Source organism: Lycorma delicatula, chromosome 10 (genome assembly GCF_047948215.1).
Source record: "Lycorma delicatula isolate Av1 chromosome 10, ASM4794821v1, whole genome shotgun sequence".
In the NCBI taxonomy this organism is placed as follows: domain Eukaryota; kingdom Metazoa; phylum Arthropoda; class Insecta; order Hemiptera; family Fulgoridae; genus Lycorma; species Lycorma delicatula.
In genome coordinates this window covers 36,207,368-36,224,475 of record NC_134464.1, presented here as the reverse complement: position 1 = coordinate 36,224,475, position 17,108 = coordinate 36,207,368, and the positions used below count along the sequence as shown (strand labels likewise).

Below are 17,108 nucleotides of genomic sequence, written 5' to 3'. Positions count from 1 at the left end.
TAGCGTATAGTTCAGCGGTAAACACACTCGTATTACCGGATAGACCAAACATATAAGTTCTTTCATTGACAACAAATGCACAGCCAACTGTATCGTTTTGTTTCGATCCATCAGTGTAAACAACCGCGTCTGGTTTCATCTTGGAGAGAACACACTGAAACATTTGCTGGAAGACAATAGGTAGTGTTGATTTTTTATTGTATGTCGTAAGGTCAAAAGTAAAATTTATAAGGTTTATTCTCCACGGAGGATATGAGCAAGAATACGTAGGAAAGAATGACGGTGTGTCAACATTTTTATGCTGCAGCAGACGCCGGGTACGGACAAATACAGGTGCAGTACGACGTGGATGGTCCTCATACTTTCCTACATTAGGATTTCTAAAGACTGAGTCAAAAGCCGGGTGATTTGGCTGTCCTCTGAGACGAGCAAAATAACATAATAAAAGCTGGTCTCGTCTATCCCAAAGTGATGGTTCACCACAGTCTACAAGTAAGGTTGCGACAGGATTTGATCTAAACGCGCCTGTGGCAAGCCGAAGGAAAGCATGATGTACACTATCCAGCATTTTAAGCACGGTTTGACGAGCTGAAGAGTAGGCGACACAACCATAATCTAAACGGGAGCGAACAAAGGAATAGTAAAAACGTATCATACATGACCTATCGGCTCCCCAGTTGGTGTTAGTAAGGACTCGCATTAGATCTAGAAGTTTGGAACATTATGTTTTCAATTCTTTTAAATATTTGACCCAAGTAAGACGCCTATCAAAAAATAAACCTAAAAACTTGACTAAGTAGAGATAGTAATAATCTCTCCGTTCAGAAAAACTTGCGGAATAGAAGGGTTTCGTAGCCGAGAAAAAAATTACACAATTTGTTTTTTCGGCTGAAAATGTGAAACCAGTAATCCTGGACCAAGCTTCAAGGTGAGATATAGTGTTCTGCAGTAGTCTCTCTGCTGTGGGTGTTGAACGGCTTGCAATGTAAATAGCAAAATCGTCAGCAAATAGAGAACATGAGACAGGAGCCTACACACATTTGGTAATACTGTTTATGGCTACAGAAAATAAGGCAGCAAAATAAGGAATACACTACCTTGAGGCGCTCCATTCTCCAAGATGACACTATCTGAGAGCGAATCATCCACACGAACACGAGCCGTTCGGTGATTTAATAATTCCAGGATAAAAGCAAGCATATTGTCCTTGATTCCCCATTCTTTGAGAGTGTTAAGAATACCACGTGGCCAGGCTGTGTCATACGCCTTTTTTATATCGAAGAAGATAGCGACGAGGTGCTGGCGATTGTGGAAAGCGTCTTGTATGGCTGTTTCTATTGACACTAGATGGTCAATGGAAGATCGTCCTTGTTGGAAACCACACTGTTCTGGCGATAGAAAACCATGTTTCTCCAAGTACCATGTAAGCCTGCGGTTTACCATTCTCTCCATTATTTTACACAAAACGCTTGTTAATGAAATAGGGCGGTAGCTTGAGGGGTTGGTTTGGTCTTTACCAGTTTTTAGTACTGGTATAATAAATGCTTCTGACCAGCCGGGTGGGAAGACTTGTTCGGAGAATAAACCGTTGAAAATATTCAAAAGTTGTTGTAGTGCCGAATTAGGAAGGTGTGAAAGCATGGAAAGGCGAATGTTGTCCGGTCCAGGGGAAGTGTCCCGTGAGTTTTTAAGTGCATGTAACAATTCCTTAAATACGAATGGAGTGTTTAATTCACCAACCGAATCACCAATGTTTAACGATAATACTTCTATTTGTATCTTGTACCTTTGAAAATCGTTATTATATGATGAGGTGAGAGACACCGAGGGGAAAGATTTTGCTAGATTATTTGCCACTTCCGAGGGTGATGAAAGGAGTTCTCCTTCATCAATAAGACCGAGAATAGATTGTTTCGGTGATCCGAAAATTGCACGAATTTTCTTCCATACAGTAGACGTGGGAGTAGTGCTCACGTATTTCGTCCATGAATTCCTCTTAGCGTTCAAGAATACCCGACGACACACCGCTCTAGCCCTGCGGTATAAATTTAGATGTTCTGCTGTAGGCCTATGATTAAATTTGCGTAGTGCCTGCCGTCGATTCCTAATAGCATATTTGCAATCATCGTTCCACCATGGAACGAAAGGACGTCTAGGATTACCCGATGTTTGTGGGATATATCTGTTGGCATTCTCAAGTATCATGGATGTAAAAGAGGAATATTGGTCGAGGATGTTCGCTCCATCGTCATACTGCGATTGGAATGCTTTATGGTATCCATTCCAATCTGCCTTTTCAACAATCCATCTCCGTGGCCTTCTTTTAATCTCGCAGTCTACACCGAAACCAATAATAATTGGTCTATGATCACTGCCGTGAAAGTCATCACAAACAGACCAATTAAAATGAGGTAGCAAATTCGGTGAGCATATGGAGAGATCAAGGTTAGATGCAGTACCAGATAATAAGGACATTAATGTGTGTGATCCATTATTCAGTAGGCATAGGTCAAAGTCTTGTCTCACTCTGTTTATCATATTTCCTCGAGTGGAGCAGAAAGTTGAGCCCCAGGAAATATGATGGGCATTGAAGTCTCCTACTATTAACGATGGAGATGGTATTTGCGTGAGATTTGAGACATCTAAAGCACTGAACTCAGTGTTCGGTGAGAGATACAGATTGCAGATATGCAATTTGAAGGGAATAGAGACCTTACTGCAATAGCAGGAATGACAGTGGTTAGTTGAATTCTTGTAGCCGACACCCCATTCTTCATGAAAATCGCCACTCCACCACTCTCTCTACTGTATACTAGGCAGTCGTATCTCTCACAGAAGTATCCTCTGAGTGTAACTGGGTCATGTTGTAGAAGGTGAGTTTCTTGGAAACACATGATTAGTGGATAATGTGCGTGGGCTAGTACTCTAATATCTTCAATGCGGGACCGAGTACCTGTAACATTCCACTGAATAATGTTCATAAGTGTAAAAAAAAAAAAAATAAATAAAAAAATTAAATAATTAAATTTCGGAAATTATATAAAAATTAGCTGTACGTGATTCAGTTTTTATTTGTTTTATTTTTTATTTTAAAGAACTCCGATGCCCTAGGGTCGGGTGGTTCTTCAACCATATCCTCCAGTATATGAGGTGATGGTGGAGGAGATTTATTTGAATGGGATGCTGCAGTTAACATCCCAGAGGGGGTGGTTATGTGGGTTCCCTTTACGTGGAGCTTATTAGGTGGCTTAATGCCAGCTGTGATAGTCGCTACTCATGCCGGTACGACTTTGGGAACAGGAACTTTCGTATGTATCACACTGTTGGATTCACTAACTGCGACGAAAGACTTTTTATTCATCTTTGTCAGCTCTGAGATAGTGGCTGTAAGTGAAGCTACTTGATCAGAAAGCATCTGAACAAGTTTTTTAAACTCATTGCAGGATCTGCACTGCTGATTATTAACGTTTGTAAGAGTTTGTCTTGATGTAGCGGTGGCAAAAGATACATCTGGTTTAACCAGGTTCCGTGAATAATTTAACTTTTTGTATTCTCTTCGTGCGGCTGGGAATGATAGCTTTTGCTCCGTACAGATTTTATGAATTGCCTTTTCTTCTTTAAAGATTGGGCAATCTCGGGAGCGGGCTGTATGTGGACCACTGCAGTTTGCACATTTTTCACTTTCTTCGCAGTTAGTGTCATTGTGACCTTCTTTAGCACATCGAGCACAGATCTCAGTTTTCGTGCAAGATGTTGTAGTGTGACCAAAACCTTGGCATCTGAAACATGGCCGTGGGTTGGGTATGAATGGTCGTACCCGAACCAAGAGGTAACCCACTTTAATCTTCTCTGGTGGAACAGGGAGATTGAATGTTAGTATAAGACACGGTGTCGGTTCTTCTGTTCCGTTCTGCCGTTTCATAATACGTTTCACTTCAAAACATCTTGGTGGCAAAGCTCGTCAACTATTTCAGTGATATCTATATCTAAAAGGTCTCGACAAAAAATTACACCCCGGCTCGTATTTAAAGTTTTGTGGCTTTCTGAACTTATATTTATACCACACATATTACGGAGACGTAAGATAGATCGACCCTGTTCGTCATTGAATGTTTCGTTCAGAATCGATCCGTCACGTAATTTCCTGATGTTCTTCGGGGAGCCACTTTCACCTGTTACAGTTTTGTTTATTAAGAAAGGTGAAACCTTTTGGAGGGAGCCACCTTCCTGACTATTTCGGAGAACAACGAATTTAATATTTTTAGAATTCAAGTCTAAATATTTGCAGTTCTCTTCGGTAGGACTTTTATCCTCGTCAGACAAAGCTGATCGAGGTCTCTTCACAAGACTTAATTTGGTGGTTTTTTTCAGATGGACCACCAACCATCTTTGAATTTATTATAGGAACTGAAATTTTGGTCTCACGAGTACCGGCGAAAAATGGACCACTCCAGCAGACCTAGAGCTAAGTACAACTGGGTTCACCCTGGTGCCCAGAGGACATCGTTCGAGACTCACTACGTAGAGCCATTCACCCATCGGCACGATTTGTTCCCACCTTGGGTTACGGTTGCATTTCGTAAGATGTCGCAACACCACCGAGCGTTAATGTAAGAAATATCAGTGTAGGATGTTGTTGTGTAATTGTGTAAGTGTGTATGTTGTAATTTATGTAGTGTTCTTGGTGTAGTATATGTGCATGATGTAAAGTGTTCTGCAGCTCACTGTATAGTGGGAAGAATAACTGCAGAGGCTAGGCCCGTGGGGACACCAACCCCCAAAGTCTTAAAGAATAAGACTCCCCGTCGGGGAAATAGGTGACATGGAGCATACAATTGCTCCCAGGTTAAGTAATGGTATTTTAATTATAAAGTACCACACACTTACACAAAGTAAATTACACACATTTTATACAAAGTAAACTATAAATTACCTAAAATAGCTCCATAAAAACATATTCATTAACATACGATTACTTCCCAGGTATTAAACTTAATGAGTCTGTTAATTTAAGCTTGCCATACAAAAAATTGATAATTAATATATATGAATAGGTGGTACAAGGCATGACTAATTTCCCCTTCAAGGGGAAATAATTACAAAAATTGGAAAAAGGGTGAAAGGTGTTTTGTACAAAATAAAATTTCAAATCTTTACTGAGACACTTTAGTAAAAACCTTTTCTTACAAAAGTTGAAGTTTTTCTTTATCCAAACCACAAATTATCAAACGCTTTAAAATTCATCCCCTCACGAAAAAATTACTTAAAAATTTTTTGTTATATCTTGCTTCTGTCTATTAACTCCTGATAAGGAGTTAATGGTTTTTTTTTTCATTTAAACCATTATAAAAATTTCTGGTACATCCCACTTCAATAATGATTTGTGGTACTGCAAAATATTTTTTTGAAAATTAATTTTAAATTTAAACTTGCCTTGCATTTAGAAGTAAAAAAATTAATTTGTTAATAGCACTTACTCTTTTAGTAATTTTGAAAAATATATGACAAAAAATTTTCATCCCCTTCATAGAAAATTACAACTTTGTTTGGAATTATGGCTCTATCTTTATATTTTTAAAAATAATTTAAAGAGATTTTCTTAATTTATTATCACCACTTAGGGATTATTCTCTTAAAAATTAATTTTACCGGAATTCTAACCCCCTTAAGTATGAGAACTAAAAAAATTGGAAAAAAGTCTTGTTTTTCAACTTCAAATTTTTAATGCTCAAAACATATTTTGTTAAACAAGTCACTAAAATAACAACACTCTCCCATGATGGGAGAGATCCCAAATTGTAAAAAACAATATCAAAATTTTTTTTTGTCATGGATAGATTATAATGCCATCATCATCATGGCCAATATACGAATAAAGGATTCAAAATCAATGAAAATTAAATAAGAACACAAATAAAATGTTAATCAGTATGTTCACAAACATATTTTAATTTTAATAATCAAATAACATTTAACAGAAAAATAATTATAATCATCAAATAACAATTATACAAAAATTTATATAATAATGAAAAAAACTATCAAAAAGTACTTCAATTACAATAAAGATGCTATTCCTTAAAATGAGGTTAAGATTCTTGTAACTAAGATATGAATATTTTTTTAAACATTTAGTATAAATAATAATTACATAAAAAAAACAAACAAAAAAATTATTTTAAAGCATATAATGGAAGAATATCTTATATAATCTATTTATCAAACGTGATACAAGACTTAAAAATAAATGTGGTAACACAAAACACAAAAAGAAAAAACCGAATTAATAAAAAAGAATCTAAACAAATATGATTTTATGATTTATAAAGGTATGGTTTCTGAGAGAAGCAGCTCTAGGTAAAAAAAAAAAAAAACAGCTTACCTAAAAAACATATACAGTAGACTTCTCCTCACATATAGCCTACAAAATACATAACTTACACAAATTACTTCCTTTTTTTCATAAAAATATAACAAAGTTGGCTTTCACTAACACAAAAAGTAAATTAATTAACATACATATATATTGCTTTTATTTTACAATCTAAAAAAATAAGTGTAATTATATGTTGTACACAAATATCTTATATTTAAAACAGTCATAGGACAAGACTGGGTGTTCTGTTATCAGTTATTTTAAAAAGCTCCACTGTAGGAAGTAGAAGCTTAATTGTAAACAATACTGTAGCTGTTGCAAGAACATGAGAGCAACTTAAAATTCACTACAACAAATGAGTATAATATAAGAATATTATAAAAATAAATTTGCATATTTATTTTTAACATAACAATAATATGAAAGGGTTGACAAATAAAAAAGAACAATTTATGATAATTTGTAAAATGCATTATTATTTCCACATTGTAAATTTAACACATATACAATCAATACCTTGTGTATTAGGAGTATAAATTTAATATCTTTGAAATTTTTTTAAAAATAGAAATGGCACATTAGTCAAAACTGTAATCTGAATATGATATAATCTAATATGATGCATCTGATAACTTTATGTGATGTTTTTAAGATTTTTTTTTAGTAATACAAAAAGTTGAGAACTTCATTGTACTTCTTTCTTTCAATCTTACACTACTTCTTAATGTCATAAGCACAATAGTCCTAAGAATCCTTACACAAGACACAAGTTAAAGACAAGTAACCTGATTAATAGGCACAGATTTTTGGGGTATACGTAGAATAAAAATAACTAATTAATATAAAAAAGAAAAATTAAGCAGTAAAATTTAAAACTGGAAAGATCAATGAAACCCTGCCTTTTCCCTGAAATGACTGATGATGAAGTGTTTACAATGTAGGTAAATACAACAGAGTAGTAGTTTGGAATGTACTACAAATTAATACGTTAAGAAATTCAGTTATTAAAAAACCATTTTCCTAAACCATAGGAAACATAACCAACTACCTATGACTCAAAATGAAACCATACATAATTTTACTCAAAAATTAATTAAACTGATGTTAACATACATTAATAACAACTTATCAAAAAAGGCATTTAACAACTTAAATAACTATATAAAGTAATACTGTGATGTCGCAACAGTAAAGCTTTTAACATGATAAAACACAAAACCACAATTGAAAAAAAGCAAAAACCAAACTAAATAAAAAATCATATTTCCGATGGATTGAAGGCAGGACTTTTTAATTACTTATTACTTTTTGCCCTGGACGGTAATAATAAAATATCATCTTCCTTTGATTCCAGATTTTATTATTTCATTTTTTATTACTGATAAAAAATATTTAAATGAAGTATGATGCTAGTTGGGTAGTGGTTTTTGCCATACTTGATAGAATACCCAGTCTTCAAGAAACGAGGGCACAAATGCTCGATCCGTCTTATATTCCACTGGTACTTTAAGATTGTTTAACTGGTCTTCAAACATTTTCAAAGAGCTCGGACATGAAGCACCGTTACCCTACATAAAATACAATAAATGAGAAAAACATCATTAAAAAGTAATTATACAAAGACAAAAAAATGTGTAATTTTTAATAACAACTTACTGCATTCATACAAATTATCCTAATTTTTTGAATAAAAAGAAAAATAATGGAGTAATGAAGTTTGATACAGAAGTTAATTTTTACTCGCTCATTAAGTAATCAAAAGTCGTAGCATGTCAATGATGCAGGCTATTAAGGCAAAGGTGAAGATATAATTCATTTTTTTCCAAATATCTTTATTAAAAAAGATATAAAAGCTTATATTTATAAATCTTACATCTTTGATCAGTGTAAAATAAAATTTGACTATAATTTATTTTGAAATAGTATCATTTTTAAAAAAACTGTTTTTAAATTGTTTATACTTTTTATAGTAAATTTTCTGAGCTTTAAGATGCTATTTTCTTGTCATTTTTACCTAAAAAAATTATTTTTGTGCTTAAATTTAATCAATTTTATAAATACGAGAGTAAATCAAATATAAAGGGGATTTTATTATTTTTTTAATTTTATTTATTGAAAATAAAGGCAAATAATAATTTATTTTTCTACATAGTTTCCTGCTTGAGAGATACATTTTTCCCAGAGAGAAGGAATGTTTTTTTATCGCAGCATCGTAGAATGAAGCTAGTTGCATCAGGAGCTAATTACACACGAATCCATGCCATCATCATCTTCAAATCACTGCCCTCCTGGAGCTTCTTTAAGCATCCCAAACAAAAAAAATCACAGGGCGATAGATCCAAGCTGTAGGGAGGATAATTAAGTTGAGTCCAGTGCATTTCTTCTAGTTTTGAGACCATTAGAGCTGCAGTATGCGGCCTGGCGTTTCATGGAGGAGGATGGCCTTTCCAAAGAATTGGTCTTGTCTTTTGCAGTGATATGCAGCCCTAACCCCATTCAACATCTCGCAGTAGTAAGCAGCATTGATTGTGCGTCGCTAATGCAAAAAATCAATAAGCAAAATGCCTTGCCGGTCGAAAAAAACAGATGAAAGAATCTTGCCAGCTGACAGTCAAGTCTTGGTTTTCACTGGGGCTACCTCCCCTTTCCACCATCACTCCATACTGGCTTGTTTTGACTAGAGAGGGTAGTGGTGGACCCACATTTCATCATTGGTGATGATCTGACTCAAAAATGCATCACCTTCTTTTGCTGTAAGCCTCTAACAGACCTCAAAACATCTCAATTTCTGATTTGTGGTCAAAAGGAGAGGGACCCATATGGCACAGACTTTACAGAACTGTATGTCGTTTGTGATGATCACTTGACAGCTACTACTATATTAATATCAAGAATTTTATGAATTTTCATTTATTACTGATTCAATTTTTCTTTAAAAAAATATACTTTATGAAATTTTAAAATAAAAACGTAAAATAGATTAATTTCAGATATGTACATCTAATGTTAATAAGCAAATTGCTAAATTATCAGCATAACATATAAGTGTGAAGTGATAGGTAGTTCATATTGGTGATAAAAGTACAAAGCAAGTGACATTTTAAGGCAAATTTATTAACTCTGAAAATCCTAGTGAATCTGACTTGATCTATTTTATATTATATAAATATGCACTCACTGAAATGGTTTTATAAAAAGTTATCAAAAACGCTAATAATATTCACATGTTAACTTAAGATCAACTTGAAAATTAGTTACAATATTTTTTTTTCTGAATGTGAACCTTTTTGGGAATTTTTAGCTGTAACTTTGGCAAATTTTTTTGTATAGTAATGGGACAGGAATCAAACTGAAGCTAACTGAAAACTTAGTTGTACTAATTACAAGCTGGCTTTACATACAGAACCTTCTTTTATTTCATATTAAACTTATGAAAATTAATCAATAATTATTAAGTGTTATCATAAATAGTCTAAAAGAATATTTCAAAACTTTATATATAACAACTTTTTTTGTTGTAAATAGATTATATTAAAGGCAATTTTATAAGTTTTACAAAGGTACAAATCATAAAACTGTATAAACATTTCTTGGTAAAACACTTATTTGAACACATAAGAACTGTTCCCACCATATCTGCTCTCACAAAACTCTCTTTTTCAGTAAGAATAATTAAAACTGAACATTACTGCAAATTTTCAGAGCTTTATTACTTTTCTCTTTTATTGTTCCACAATTTCAAATACTTCAATTAAGTCTTACTTTTAATCTTCTGATAAAATTGATCACTAAGAGAATATTTAATTTCAGAGCTGGGAGAAAGTGTAAAAACAGAATTAAGACAGAAAGAGATATTCAGTGAAAATTAGAAATTATTTAAATAAAAAAAGATTGTAATATTTTATATTGTTCATATCACTGTGCAAAATAAAAATTTTGGGTATCAATTAAAAATCTCTGGTTACAATGTTGCTTAATTTACAGTCAAAAGATACACTGTTATACAATTTTAAAGTCAACTTTTATATTCAACTTCTCTATGTTAGTTGAATAGTTTATAATCTATAATACAAAAGCATCATTAAATTACAACAACAACAAATTACAACAAACTACGAATCTCTCATTAAGAGACAATATAGTCTACTCCTAGATGTAACAAAATAATTATTTTAAAACCTCTCAAAATAGCCTCACTAGAAAACCACCATCAACTATGACCAACTACTATCTGAAATGGAAAAATCATAAAAATTAAAATACTACAATGGTTTTTATTTTCACACAATATTAAACAATTTTTTTTTTTTAATGAAAACTAGTACACATTTTCATCACTTTTATGCAATGTACGAAACAAATTTAAACAAAATTTATCAGAATTATAAACATTAATAAAAAAAACTTACATGTGTCATATATTTTCCATTTGGTTTCAAAACTTGCATTGCAGTATTGAGTATAAGTCTTATGAAATCCCATACTTCACCTTGAGGAGTAGTTGATACTGGAATATCAGTCAGATCACCAAATACAAAATCGACTTTTTTTCCTTCTCGAATCATCTTATCTAACGACTTCACACAGTCATCAACTACTATCTGAAATGGAAAAATCATAAACATTAAAATACAAAAATCATTCAGCAGATTTTCACAGAATATTAAACAATTTTTTTAAATGAAAAACTGCTCTACTTTTGACCACTTTTTATTAACAGTACGTGGAGTAACATTCAGATGCAGCCTGGAAAGTCACATAATACATAAAACTTGTTTTTACATACTTTAGTCCTGCTATAAAAAAAAATGCAGGCCTTTATTTCCAAAACGATAAAAAAAAGAAAGAGAAAAGGTATCAAATGAATCAATCCTATGTATTGCATTTTATAAAATTAAAGATGAAGTTTACTTTATATTCTTTACATATTAAAAAAAAAAATCGAACACATTCTCACTATATAACCCCCCCATTTTAGATTAATTAACAGTTTAAAGTTGTATCATTAATTAATTTTCATTAACGTCTTGCAAAGCACTACATTTTGTAGGAAATCAATAGAAAATCTGACTGATATTGATTTATTAATATTCATACCTGTGCTTGAGTTTATTCTTCTACTATTAACGTATACTTAGTAGTATTATAATTTACTTATGTTTAAAATAGTGTTTATTTACAAAAATATATATATAATCTTGGTTTAATTATAACTGAACGAATACATTTTTTCAGTTAATACTTTTCACAGTTATTTGCTGATAACATTTCACCAGTTGGTATTTTTCAAAAAATCTTAAAAAGTTTTAAAATTCATTAGAAGAGAGAAAAACATTTGACAGAATTTGTAAAAAAAAAAAAGATTAAGACTGGTGGGCCATATATTATGCTGCTCAACTGAATTCTTGAAGAAAGTATACACAATAAAAATAAAGGGAGATAACGATTAGAATGCATCAAGCACATAACTGAAGTTGTATGGTGTAGAAGGTATCATGACAAAAATCTCATAAAATATAAAGAAACGGAAGGTGTATCAAACCAATTAAACTACTGATAACATAATAAAACTGTACTGATCAATTTATTACATTCAGGAATACTAAAGGCTTAAAAAATTTCTTTAGTATAAATTTCATAAATAACATTTTTATGTGATTACATGATAAAAAGGACAAAAACTTTCTCAGTCAGTGAAAATGGATTTGTTCCCTTGACATGCATGCATGCCTAGGCAATATTAGAATGATTAAATAAAAAAATTAAAATGTAAATATAAATTTATAATGTAATATTTACATTATTGAATATCAGAGAATGTATAAATATGGAGGAAGCTAAGTAAAAGTGCACTTATTCTTCCCAAGAAGTAACTTAAAAATGACAAAGAAGAAATGCTGTATAAAAAATTGTTAGAAAACCAATCTGATGATGCTTTATTATTTAAAAAAGTATGGTAATTAAAGTCTCAGATCCAATCCACCTCTTGGGCTTAGAATTTTTCAAAAGTATAAAAAATGGCAACTTTCCAATTTTTTCCTCAAAACCTTGCATTGAACAGCATCTGTTATAAACTGAAGACCAATTATGTAGTACTAACAGTTTGTCCTTGAGGAGCATAATCGTAATGAATCATGCCTTGAATAAACAAAAGACTATATATAACCACAAAATTCATCTCAATGCTTCATGCCCATTTATTACAACTTATTCAGAGATTCTTAGCGAAAAACCCGATCAAACAACTTCAGCAGGCTCTTTACTCACTAGAAATGGCTTCCGGCAATTATTTGCTCTTTTCTAAAGGAAAGAAATTTGAAGACAGAGAAGAAACCAAAACAAATGTGACAAGAAAACTAATGGAGCCACTAACAATGACTTTGTAAAAATACATTCAACAATGAAAACATCGATGGGATAGGTGTGTTACATCAGAAGGAACCTACTTTGAAGGGGGTCAAGTCATTGAACTAAATAGGTTTTTTGAGCCACGGTCAGATACTTCTTAATTACACCTAATATGCGCATGCGTGCATGTATGTGTGAGATGACAATCTAAGTACATCTTTTCAACCATCAAAATCAATTGTATGTACATATATCAAGCATCAAACTGTCTATAAGAATACATTTATCAAAAGGCTGAGAGGTTTGGATGAACAGCTTTGCTTCTTTCCAGTACATTTTATTTTTTCTTAGTTAAGTACTTTTGTGGCAAGAGTGCTTTAAACAAATATATATACTGATGACCACCAATTTACTTCTTACATGTAATTTTAATAACTCAAACAAGAACTTAAATATACTGCATGTATTCTTTTTTTCTTCACAGTACCTGTTACTATCGATGCTCACTATTGATTGATACAAACCAACATCTTGATTGTATTACAACTCTAATTCTATAAAAAAAGTTTACTTCTATATTTCCTAAAGGAAATACTTTATATACATTAATTTTAATGAATTTGACTTATTTAGCCTTTCCAAACATTTAAAAACACTTACTTCATAATTATCGCCCTTCAGCTGATCAAGACAATCACCACAACAGCCCCGAAGATGTTCACGACAGGCTCTCAATACAACTTCATCCAACTGAAAAAGATAGATTATTTATAAAAAGTACAATTTCTTTCTAAATAAATTATTTCTAAAATTGATAAAACAAACAAAATACACAGTAAAACATGAGTTTTACTGTGGATTTTTGGTGGAAATCATTACACCAAAAATAATTCTCCATTATGAAAAAAAAACAACTACTACTATATCTTTCTCAGATGGGGGCAATGCAGAGGAATGATGATGAGATAATTTTCATGGCCAATGCACCGCTGAAAACAGGATGAACAACATAGTCTTCCCCTTCACTCCTAATGTCACGCAATATTTTAGTCGCAGAATAAAATTGGCAATGGATGCATATCTAATTATACTAAAAAATATGCAAGCTCTCATACATAACACTAAAATGTAATATTTTGAATAGCCTTCTACAGTACTATCTTCAATGGATTGAACATTACAACAGTATTGGTTCCAATGCTCTAAAACTTCACTGCATGTAACAGTAATTTTATAAAGTTAATATTATCAAATTCTGGGTTTACAATAAAAATCTGCTAATGAAGAAAAATTTAAACTGGTTTTCATTAAAACTCCTTAAAAATCACAAATACCCAGTCAGAAAAAATTAACACTATTTACTAGAGAAAGTATTAGATCAATAAATGATTGAAAAATTAAATTACGATTCAAGTAAAACCAAAACACTTATAACAAGTACTTAATAAATAATGCAGGATGAGCAACATAAAAGCAAACTGAGCTGGCTTGAACGGCAATTATTTGAGTATCATCTTCTATTACTAGCAGCACTATTGGTAGTGTATATGTTACTATTTTCATCTATTGTTGTCAGCTGTAAACTGCTCTTGCTTCAGTGCAATACAGTTTTGTTCTACGCATATTTGTTTTTCTAAAATGCCTTACTTGATTGAGAAAAGGATTGCTATAGTGAAAGCTTACATGCTTTATGGATCCTTTCAAGACATGCATCAAATATTCATGAAAAAATCTCTAAATGCCAATATCCCATCAAAGAGTAGCATAAATTATTCAATGAAAAAATGGTGTACAAAGAGGTTAGTTACAAATGCAAAACGAAATAGGCTTCAAAAAACTTCTGTTAGGGTTCCAGAAACCACAGAACACAGAACAGTGGTGGTGAACCTATGACTCGTGGGTCAGACACTGACCCACAAAGGCGTTTTTAAATGATCCATAATAGTCAAGTTACCTACAATAAGCAACAGATTTAATAAGCAGCAACAGATTTCACATTAAATATAATTTTATCAACTTTATTTCATATACATATATCTGTAACTATGTTTATTATTAAAGAATATTTCATAATATATATGCACTTTTCTTTACTCCTTGTTCATTCAAATACTAAGTGCAGAGGCACCACTAGGCATGGTGTCACCTGGTAATTGATGGTATAACCCCACTGATTACAACCAAAACAAAATGGTTACTTAAACCTTTTTAGAGGATTTTTAAAATAAGAACAAAAAAAGGGTCAACTGTCAAGTTTTTCTGTTAACAAATTTTTGGTGTTTCCTAATTATTGGTAACTTACCACACCCTCCCCCCTTTCCAAGAGAAACCAGTGACTTAGTGACCCACGAGCTAGTATTAAAAAAAAAAATGAACAAAATTTGACCCACTTCTCAAAAAGGTTCACCACCTACTACAAAAATAGATATACTACAAAAATTTCTGCCAATCTGAAAAAATTTCTATAAGCAAGTTATTACAACACAGTGATGTAAAGTATCTTGCTTTATTTTTGTGTTTTTTAGTCAACTGAACAGAAATAGCACTACAGTATTATTAAATTATAACATAACATATATAAAAATGAATGTCTGTTTGTCTCATATGTGTCCCTATACCATTCATCCAACTGCAATGAAACTTTAGTGAGTTGTTGTGTGTACGCCCGCAAAAGGTTTCTGAATTAGTTTGGACCCGCTATGTGGTGCTGGCATCGAGATATTTCGAAAAATTGTATTTATGGTCTGATTTGGCTTGTATTCAGAATATATATTAGTTAAATGAAAGAAATATTTTTTGCAAAAGATGGACCTGCTAGGTGGTGCTGGGGGTTGAGATATTTAGAAAAATTGCATTTATGAATTGATCTGGCTCATATTCAGAATATATATTAGTTAAATGAAAGAAATTTTTTTTGCAAAAACTATACTCAGTAGATGGCGCTGGTGTCGACATATTTAAAAACAAAAAACAATATAGACTTTCTTCTTCTATATATATAAAAGGCAATGTTCATATGTGTGTTCGCTATGAAGGAAAAAATTGCTAGACCGATTAATGTGTGGGTTTTTGCAAAATGGTCCGTGTTGTCTGGAGAAGATTTACAGCTATTGAAATCCTCGATCTGACCAGTAAAAAGAAAGTGTGTTCTGACTACTGTGTTTAGAGAGTAATTTGAATTAAATCCAGTAGGTAGTCCTCTTTTGCCAACTAGATTTATTTAAAAATTTTTTTTCATTCTGACTTTTATAAAGTGTAAGGTTAAATTTTGTGAAATTCCATGATGTTTTTTAAGTTTCTTAATATTCAGTATTAATTGTGATGATTTTGCAACCCTATCAAACTTCTAATTGTGTTCATTTAATATATATACTCAAATCTAGCAATAGCAAAGCATTGCCGGATCTGTTAGTTATAACATAAAATCTACAATTGAAACCATATTTACATCATACAACCACACCTACCAAACGAAAGCTTTTTATGGTACTAAATTCTGAAATATTTCATTTTCACATAGATTTATACAATTATATCATAAAGACATAAATTAGAGAAAGCAAAAATAAGATGCTATTTTACTAAAAAAAAATTAAAGAAACTGGCTCAAAATGACAATGCACATTTACTGTTCAATACCGAATATTAGGCTAGACATTCACAGAATACTTCCATAACTATCTAATTAGAATAAGAAATTAAACCAATGAAAACACACATTAACTCTTCAATATTGCAGATTAGGCTTAACATTCACAGCCGTCTCAGATTATTTCCCCAACTATCTAATCAGAGTAGGAAAATAAACCAGATTACATACATTCACTCCTGTTGTTGAAAAATTAAGTTATCTATTCCTAATTGGGCTATTGTTCAAACAGTGCTGAAATCAACTGAAACAATTGTCCAGCTTTACTGTAAAGATTAGATCTGCATTCTTTTTTCAGTTCAAGGTTTACCTTTTTTTACTGTAATCAACTTGAAGAAGTAGTGCTTTTAATTTACAAATTAATGTTGTGATGTATTGATAGAGTGGTCTACTCATGAAATTTATATTTTTTTGATATGTATAAAACTATTCTTAATTTGATCATTATTTGATTAACAATAAATATATTATCATTGATTAATATTATGTAATAACTGCTTCTTTTCTGATGTTCTAAGATTTGATTAATGTAATACGATTTTGTAATTCAGAATTCCATTTTAATTGGTATTTTAAATTAATATTTGTACTTCTCAGTTTAATCAATTTCATTTTATTGTTTCTTGTGTGTTTTTTTATTAAATGTGTAAATGTAAAATAGTACAGTGTTATCAGGTTCTATGAAGCCAGTTGTGTTCAACTGAAATAAATGTAAGATAAAATAAAAGCAAAACA

The 17,108-nt window shown here is 31.8% G+C and overlaps 1 protein-coding gene across 6 annotated transcripts in view; it reads right to left on the bottom strand.

The window, feature by feature from the left end:
• Nucleotides 1-5,919: 5,919 nt before the first annotated feature.
• Nucleotides 5,920-17,108, bottom strand: part of Sms (spermine synthase) — a 75,769-nt gene continuing 64,580 nt past the window's right edge. For all 6 annotated transcript variants that reach the window (XM_075376449.1, XM_075376451.1, XM_075376450.1 and 3 more), the window contains 3 exons: nucleotides 13,385-13,474; nucleotides 10,786-10,977; nucleotides 5,920-7,944 (listed from right to left, as the gene is read on the bottom strand). In XM_075376449.1, coding sequence (XP_075232564.1) covers nucleotides 7,786-7,944; nucleotides 10,786-10,977; nucleotides 13,385-13,474 — 441 coding nt within the window. In that variant the 3' untranslated portion in view covers nucleotides 5,920-7,785. The remainder of the gene's footprint in view (nucleotides 7,945-10,785; nucleotides 10,978-13,384; nucleotides 13,475-17,108) is intronic.